Source organism: Propithecus coquereli, unplaced genomic scaffold (genome assembly GCF_000956105.1).
Source record: "Propithecus coquereli isolate 6110/MARCELLA unplaced genomic scaffold, Pcoq_1.0 Scaffold643, whole genome shotgun sequence".
Classification (NCBI taxonomy): Eukaryota; Metazoa; Chordata; class Mammalia; order Primates; family Indriidae; genus Propithecus; species Propithecus coquereli.
This window is the reverse complement of record NW_012152430.1, coordinates 377,298-385,312: the sequence shown is the minus strand read 5'-3', so window position 1 is coordinate 385,312 and position 8,015 is coordinate 377,298. Positions and strand designations below refer to the sequence as shown.

General features: G+C 48.6%; 1 protein-coding gene and 1 pseudogene across 1 annotated transcript; one reads left to right on the top strand and one right to left on the bottom strand.

The window, feature by feature from the left end:
• The first annotated feature begins 1,921 nt into the window (after positions 1–1,921).
• LOC105822886 (melanoma-associated antigen 10) lies at positions 1,922–3,091 on the top strand. The gene has a single exon (XM_012659945.1). It carries the CDS (start codon positions 1,922–1,924, stop codon positions 3,014–3,016), a length of 1,095 nt encoding a protein of 364 aa, XP_012515399.1. The 3' UTR covers positions 3,017–3,091.
• Positions 3,092–4,446: 1,355 nt separating this feature from the next.
• LOC105822897 lies at positions 4,447–5,012 on the bottom strand (annotated as a pseudogene).
• Positions 5,013–8,015: the final 3,003 nt, after the last annotated feature.

Below are 8,015 nucleotides of genomic sequence, written 5' to 3'. Positions count from 1 at the left end.
AGGGGGCCCCACCCCAGGTAGAGGGTCCCCAAAGAATCCAGTTTTGCCCCTGCTGTCAGCCATGGACCACCCCGGGAAAGACGTGTCAGATTGAGTCCCTCCCCCTTAGGATATAGGGGACTCTGGGAGTCGGAGCCTGGTGTGACCCGGGTGTGACTCAGCGCCATACAGGGCAGGGCCCTAAGGGAGGACTGAGAGGCTCCGCTACATCCCGATAGGGGGCCCCACAGTCCATCCTCGTCACTGCTGTCAGCCCTGGGAAGCCCCGGATGTGGAGCCCCGATGCAACGTCCACTGACCTCCGCCAGGGGGCTGACTGAAGTGAAGGCCTTGGTCTGACCGTGGAGGGGAGAGGGCCCGGCTCTGTTAGGAGTGAGGTGAGATGACGAGGGTGGACTGAGGAGGCCCCACCCCAGGTAGAAGGTCCCCAAATAATCCAGCTTTGCCTCTGCTGTCAGCCCAGGGAAGCCCGGGTGTGGGGGACGGGATCTGACGTCCACCGACGTCTGCCAGGGGGCTGACAGAGGCGAGGCCATTGGTCTGAGGGGCAGACTTCAGATCGGCGGAGGTAAGAGGGCCCAGGTTCTGTGAGGAGTCAAGTGAGATGATGAGGGTGAACTGAGGGGGCCCCCACCCCAGGTAGGGGGTCTCCAAATTATGCTTTGCCCCTGATGTCATCCCAGCAATCCCCTGTGTGGGGTGGCTGGATGTGACGTCCACCGACTTGCGTCTGGGGGGCTGACAGAGGCGAGAGCCTTGGTCTGAGGGGCAGGCTTCAGATTGGCAGAGGGGAGAGGGCCCAGGCTCTGTTACGGGTGAGGTGAGACGACGAGGGTGGACTGAGGAGACCCCACCCCAGGTAGAGGTTCCCCAAATAATTCAGCTTGGCCCCTGCTCTCAGCCCGGGGAAGCCCGGGTGTGGAGGGGCTGGATCTGATGTCCATTGGCGTCTGTCTGGGGGGCTGACAGAGGCGAGGCCGTTAGTCTGAGGGGCAGGCTTCATGTCGGCGGAGGGGAGAGGGCCCAGGCTCTGTCAGGAGTGAGGTGAGACACGGAGGGAGGAGGGAAGGCCCCATAGAATCACCCCTGCCCCTCCTGTGAACCTGGGAGTCCCAGGAGCATGGTGTCCAGATGTGATGTCCACTGACTTCCCAGGCATTCTTAGGGCAGTGAGGACCTTGGTCTGAGGGGGCCAGACTCAGGTCAACAGAGAGAGGATCCCAGGTTCTTCCAGACATCAAGTCGATCCATATTAGGGATGGTTTCTGATCCATATTAGGGATGTGACCTCTTGTTCCGAAAGTTTTTCAGCCCAGCAGAGGGGTGGGGTCTAGGGCCCTCCAGGCAAACAGTGAGGGGCCTGAGTGAGCATGGAGGGGACCATCCACCCGTGAACACTGGGGACCTCACAGAGCCTGGCCCACCCTTCTGACAGCACTGGGGATACCAGGGTCGTACATGTATCTGCAGCCTGAGGGCCCCTCGCTTCCTCTTACAGGGGCTCCAGGAACCCACGGTGAAACCTTAGTCTGAGGCAGTGTCCTCAGATCGCAGAGCAGAGAAGGTCCAGGAAGTGCCAGGAATCAAGGTAAGGTACACACCCTGAATGTGTGCCAAGGGCCCTGCCCTTCCCAGCACACAGGGAACCCCACAGTGCTCGGCCCCACCTGCCCACTTCAGCCCTGGAGCCTCATGCTCTGCAGGCTGCTGCCCCTGAGGACCCATCTCACTTCCTCATTCAGGTGCTTAGAGGACAGGCCGACCAGGAGGACAGGAGCCCTGGGAGGAGAAGGCCTATAGGACAAGCCTTTCTTACAGCCCCAGGGTGTGGTTCTCACTGAGGGCACTGATACACTCCCTTTCTCCCCAGGCCTGTGAACGCCTACCCACACTCCTGCCTGCTGCTCGGACCAAGTCCATCATGGCTCCACCTTCAAAGCGTCGGCGCTACATGCTTGAAGAAAGTGAGACACAGGGCCTCGTGGGTGCACAGGATCCCTCAGCTGTGGAGGAGGATTCTTCCTCATCCTCTTCCACCTGCTCCTCCTCTTTTCCTTCCTCTTTCCCCTCCTCCTCTTCCTCTTCCTCCTCCTGCTATCCTCTAATATCAAGCACCCCAGAGGAGGTTTCTGATGTTTCTGGGGCACCAAGTCCTTCCCAGAGTCCTCAGGCAGCCTGCATCTCTCCCACTGGCATTGCCTCCACCCCAGTAAGCCAATCTGATGAGGGTTCCAGCAACCAACAAAAGGAGAGTCCAAGCACCTCACAGGCCCTGCCAGACACTAGGTCCTTGTCCCAAAATGAGATAGATGAAAAGATAGCTGATTTGTTGCAGTTCTTTCTCTTCAAGTATGGAATGAAAGAACTTATCACAAAGGCAGAAATGCTAACCATTGTCATCAAAAATGACAAGGAGTACTTCCCTATGATCTTTAGTGAAGCCTCCGAGTGCATGCAGCTGGTCTTTGGCATTGAAGTGAAGGAAGTGGACCCCATTGGCCACTCCTTCATCCTTGTCACAAACCTGGGCCTCACGTATGATGGGATGCTCAATGATGCTGAGAGCATGCCCAAGACTGGCATGCTGATACTTATCCTGAGCATAATCTTCATGGAGGGCAACTGTGCCCCGGAGGCAGTCATCTGGGAAACACTAAATGTGTTAGGGCTGCATGCTGGGAGGGAGCACTTCATCTATGGGGAGCCCCAGAAGCTCCTCACCCATGATTGGGTCCAGGAAGGGTACCTGGAGTACCGGCGGGTGCCTGGCAGTGATCCTGCATGTTATGAGTTCCTGTGGGGTCCAAGGGCCCACGCTGAAACCAGCAAGATGAGTCTCTTGAAGTTTTTGGCCAAGATCAATGGGAGTGATCCTAGATCCTTCCCACTGTGGTATGAGGAGGCTTTGAGAGATGAGGAAGAGAGAGCCTGGGCCAGAATTGCCCCCACAGATGATACTACTGCCATGGCCAGTGCAAGTTCTAGTGCCGCCAGCAGCTTCTCCTACCCCAAGTAAAGTCAGGCAGATTCTTCACTGTATTTTAAGAGGGAAGTCAAATGTCGCATGATCTCACTCATATGTAGAACCTAACAAAAAAAAAAGTTGATATCATAGAAGTAGATAGGAGAACAGTGGTTACCAGAGACTGGGGAGGAGAGAGGGTAGTCAATGGGTAAAAGTTACAATGAGATAGGAAGAATAAGTTCAGGTATTCTATTGCACAGTAGGGTGACTATAGTTAACTGTAAGGTATTGTATAATATAAAAGTGTTTTTTATTTCCTTATCATTTTAGTACATTTTTTCTGTAAAATTAAAAAAATATATACCTGGATCTTGTTAGCTTGTTCAAGTCAAAATTAAATTGTAATAAACGAAACCTTTGCTCACTGGTGAATTCCTTCCCCAAACATTCAGTGAGCATCTGCTCTTTGGAAGACTCTGTATGGATAGTGGAGATACTAGCGTAAGTTAGACTCACCCCCATCCATCTACCATCTACCATCTACCATCTACCATCTACCATCTACCATAGGATGGTAGAGTCTGGGAGCTGCGGTCGCATAACAAAGGTGGTGAGATGTCCTCTAAGTCCTAGAGGAAAAGGAAGAGGGTGAGGATGTGGGGCTCCAGGAGAGAGCAGTCCTGCATGAATACCCTGAGCCAGGACCCTTTGGGGCTTTGGGAAACTGCAGTTCCTTCTGTGGGAGTTGGTTGTAATGAAGCTGGGTGGTGGCAGGGACCAGACTCTCAGACCATGTGACTCGTGACTTAGGGCTGAGAGCAAAGCCTGGAAGGGAGAACTGCCCTGAGCAGTTCCTTCTGGATGGTGAGTAAAGCAGAGAGGAATCTCCCCCTGGGGCAGGCGTGGAAGGTGTCCTGTGCTCTTGTCCCACTGCGGCTGAGCACAGTGCAAGAACCAATGATCGATAATCATCCTCTGCAAGGATTTCCTGAGAAATAAGCCTACGAATTGATGGCCAGAAATCAGTTGACTCCATTAGAAAAGCAGTTCAATTAGTTTACCTTTAGTGTAATTTGGACAACTCTAAGCAAGAGCTAGATATTTGATGGGGGTGAAATGAATGAAAACAGTGGCTTGGATGGAGGGAAGGAGTTGGTCCTTGACTCAAATTCCAGGCTCTTTGAGCTGTATCCAGCTTGGAAAGAGTGCTACACACTCAAATTTGAAAATATATCCTGTAAGAGGGAAAATTTACTAAGTTTTATTTACAAAGCAACATTTTTGACTGATTTTGGATTCCATGTCCCATTGAGCTGCATATTCTTTTTGGGAGGGGGTACCAAATTTCTTTATTTGAAGCAATGGTACAAATGAAAGAACTTAAGTGGATGTTTTGGTATAACTTATAGAAAAGGTAAAAGAAACCCCAACATGCATACACTGCCTTGGTGATTAGGGAAGTTACTCCATAGCTATAGGGGGAAGTTAGCCTAAGGCTTAGCTCTTATTATCACTGTCTCCCAGGGTGTGTTTGTCAAAGAGATAGTCTGCCACATTTGGGGGCTCCCATCTTGGGCAGGTTGGCTACATGGCCACCCAATTCTTTGATGGGTTTCACCTGCTCATTCAGGTAATGCATCTCAATGAAATCACACAAGTGGGGGTCACTTTTGCCAGTGGCTAGTTTCTTCAGTTCCAGTAGTGACTTATTCTTGATTTTTCCCAAGTGCAGTGCACACTTCATCCATTCAGCCCACTTTCCCAGTCATCACAGTGTGGTTTCTTGATATCCTGAAGGAAGATTCAGCCACATCTGTTGATTCTACAGCCTCATCAGTTTCTCAGCATGTTCCCTCTCCTCAGGAGGTTGGTGAAGGAAGTATTTGGCACAATTCTTCAAAGCCACATGGTCACAGTCAAAGAAATAAGACATGGAGAGGTAGATACGGGAGGCGTAGTGCTGGCAGGTGATGGCAGCCTCTGAATCCTGCTGGTAGCTCCTGTGCACTTGCAAGGGGTTGGTGGTTCTCATGGCGGTGGCTAAGGAGAGGCGGCAGTGGCTGCGTGGTGCTGGAGTGTTGGCTGGAGCCTAGGGCACAGTGAGGAGGTGGCTGAGGGCTGGCTCTGAGTGGCTGACCGGGCTGGGGAACCAGTGCCAAGTTCCATACAAGCATCGTCAAAACAGGAAACTACGTCAATTTTCAGGGAAAAACATTTTGAGCTGCATATTCTGAGATGTACCGGATAACAACAACAACAACAAAAATTCCAGAGTAGAGGGTGGTAGGGCCTGCGGTCACAATCATACTGGAAATTACTTCCAATCATTACAGACCCATCATATGCCAGACACTGTGCCAGTCGCTTTACATGCACTGTGCATATTGCAACAGTCCTGGTGGACAGGGCTTATCAAACCCGTGTCACAGGTGAAGAACCCCATGTTCACAGGGCTTGGTCACATCCCAGTATCACAGGGCTAGTAAGTGACAGGGCTGGGACTAGATGCCTGGCCTGAATCCTCCCGAGCCCACACTGTTCCCGCTCCTCCTAGCCAGAGGCCGACTTCCTGGCTCCACTCCATTTCTCCTTGCAGCACTACATCACAGCTCTCAGATGACACAAAGGAGACCCCTGAGGCCAAGGTACTAAAGATAGGCCTAAAGAAGGCGACAATGAGAATCAAACACCCTCAGGGGTTGCCTGTGGACTTAATTAACGTAGGAATCTCCTGTCTCAATTCCCAAGATTCCTTGAGAGCTGACTCTACCCAGGAGTTGACATTTCTGTCTAGTCCCAGCACTTTTCCACATCACAGTACCCTTCCCTTGGTTGTCTCCAGTGTGTTCTTCTGTTCAAATCTGGAGCCTGACCTGCTTCCAAGCTTTTCACTGCTGTATCCTCTGGGGGGTATGCCCTGTTCCCAGCAGAACAGCCCAGAATCAACTGCTCAGCCCACAATATAGAGCATGCCTACTCCCTGCAGAAGTACTCTGGCCGTCCTGTCCTAGCCCTGGAAATCCCTCTTACGGCAACAGACCTTTCGCCATAAAAGTTGACTTTGGACAATGATGTTGAGACATTTGGTCATTCCCCCAGGTATCTTCAACAGTTTTCCAAGTGAGCTGGTGAATAGAGACTAATTTGACTCATAATCTACCAGTTCTTCAGATATAACCCTAAAGGTAGACGGTGGGTTTTTGAAACCGTCTTGTGTTTGCAGTAAGATTGTAATGGGATGTCTCATTTGAAACTGGCTCAGGAACACATACACAGATCAATGAGCTTACCTAGGTGGTCAAAAACCAAAGCGTCCCTTATAAGTATTAATAGTAGATAAGGAGAGACCATGGAAATCACTGTGCAGGAAACACCTACAGAGGCTGAATTCCTAAAATCTCTGGAGCCCTTTAGAACGCGAAAAATCATTTCTTGGTTGACATGCTCACTGTAATAAAAAAGGGAAAAAATAGTCATCCTTTTACTGTTTCTTGTCTGTGTACCTGTCCCACAGGAAAATCCTGAATTTCAGTGTGCTTAAGAGCACCTGTATTAGTGTTCAGGCATGTTCAACTATGTGGAGAGTCACAGAGACTCGTAAGATTTTTAACATGCATTGGAAGGAAAGATAAATTCTAAGCCTGAGAGTATAGACAATATTGCAAAGAGTACTGCAGAAAAGTGCTATTTCATGAAGAAGGCAAACTCTTCCTGCCTGAGATTTACAGGATCCTTGGAAAATTACATATGATACTGTAATTGAAAGCACCTGTCACATAGTAGGCACTTGAAAAAGTTGGAGAATTAAAGGCAAATTTAGCCTTCTCAGAAACTCCTTCAATAAATGAAGATGATTGTTATCACAACAAATTATATTAATTGCTTATTATCGAGCATGTACTATTATGTTATTAAGTATGTAATGTCCAATTTCCTTAAGTACTAAGTTTGACAGTTGATATCTCTGACATTTCACTTTGACACTCTTTGTTTTATTTTTATCATGAAGGTACATCCTCAGTCTTTCAAACGCATGTTTTGGCTTGTGAATATCTTTCAAATTTTTTTAAGAGCAATTTTTTGAAACTGTGCATAAGTCAAAAATTTGTGTTATTTTTGAATATGAGTTCCGTTACGTAATCAATGCAGTGCAGACAGTTCAAAATATCAATGAAGTGTTTGCAAATGATGTGGCTAATGAATGCACAGTACATCAGTGGTTTGAGAAGTTCCATTCTGGTAATTTTAATCTTGAAAATAAGCCATGTGGGTGACCTGAAACCAAGGTAGATAATGATGAGCTGAAAGCTGTAGTGGAAGTGAATTCATCTCAACCTACACATGAATTAGCGGCAAGTTTTGATGTTACTGTTCCAACAATATTGGACCATGTGAAACAAATGGGCAAAACAAAGAAACTGGATAGATGGGTTCCGCATGAATTAAACAAGTGTCATAAGAGAAATCATCTCAAAGCTTGCCTTTCTGTCACGACATAAAGGTGAACCATTTCTACACCATATTGTCATGTGTGATGAAAAATGGATTACTTTGACAATCACAAGCATTTGGCACAATGGTTGGAAAAGATGAAGTGCTGAAGCACAGTCCAAAATCGAATATTCATCAGAAAAAGCTAATAGTGACTGTTTGGTGGTCCAGTGCTGGTATTATCCACTACGGCTTCATGAAACCCGGTCAATTGATTACAAGGGATTACTGCAACCAATTGGATGAAATGATGAGGATATTTGTGATTAAGCAGCTGGGATTGGTCAATAGAGACAGGCCAATCCTCTTGCAAGACAACAATCGACCACATGTCGCATGAACAAAGCTGCTCAAACTACAGAGGCTGGACTTGGAAACTCTCTGTTATCCACCGTATTCACCAGACCATGCACCAACTGACTTACCTCTTCTTCCAGGCTTTGGACCACTTCTTGCGAGGAAAAATATCCAATTCTCAACAAGCTGTGGAAAACACCTTTCTCGATTTCATCACCACTTGCTTTCCAGGCTTCCTCCTGCTGGCATAAACAAGCTACCG

Bases quoted from the DNA above. Each gene is read 5' to 3' on its own strand.
- LOC105822886 (XM_012659945.1), top strand. From the start codon at position 1,922: ATGGCTCCACCTTCAAAGCGTCGGCGCTACATGCTTGAAGAAAGTGAG.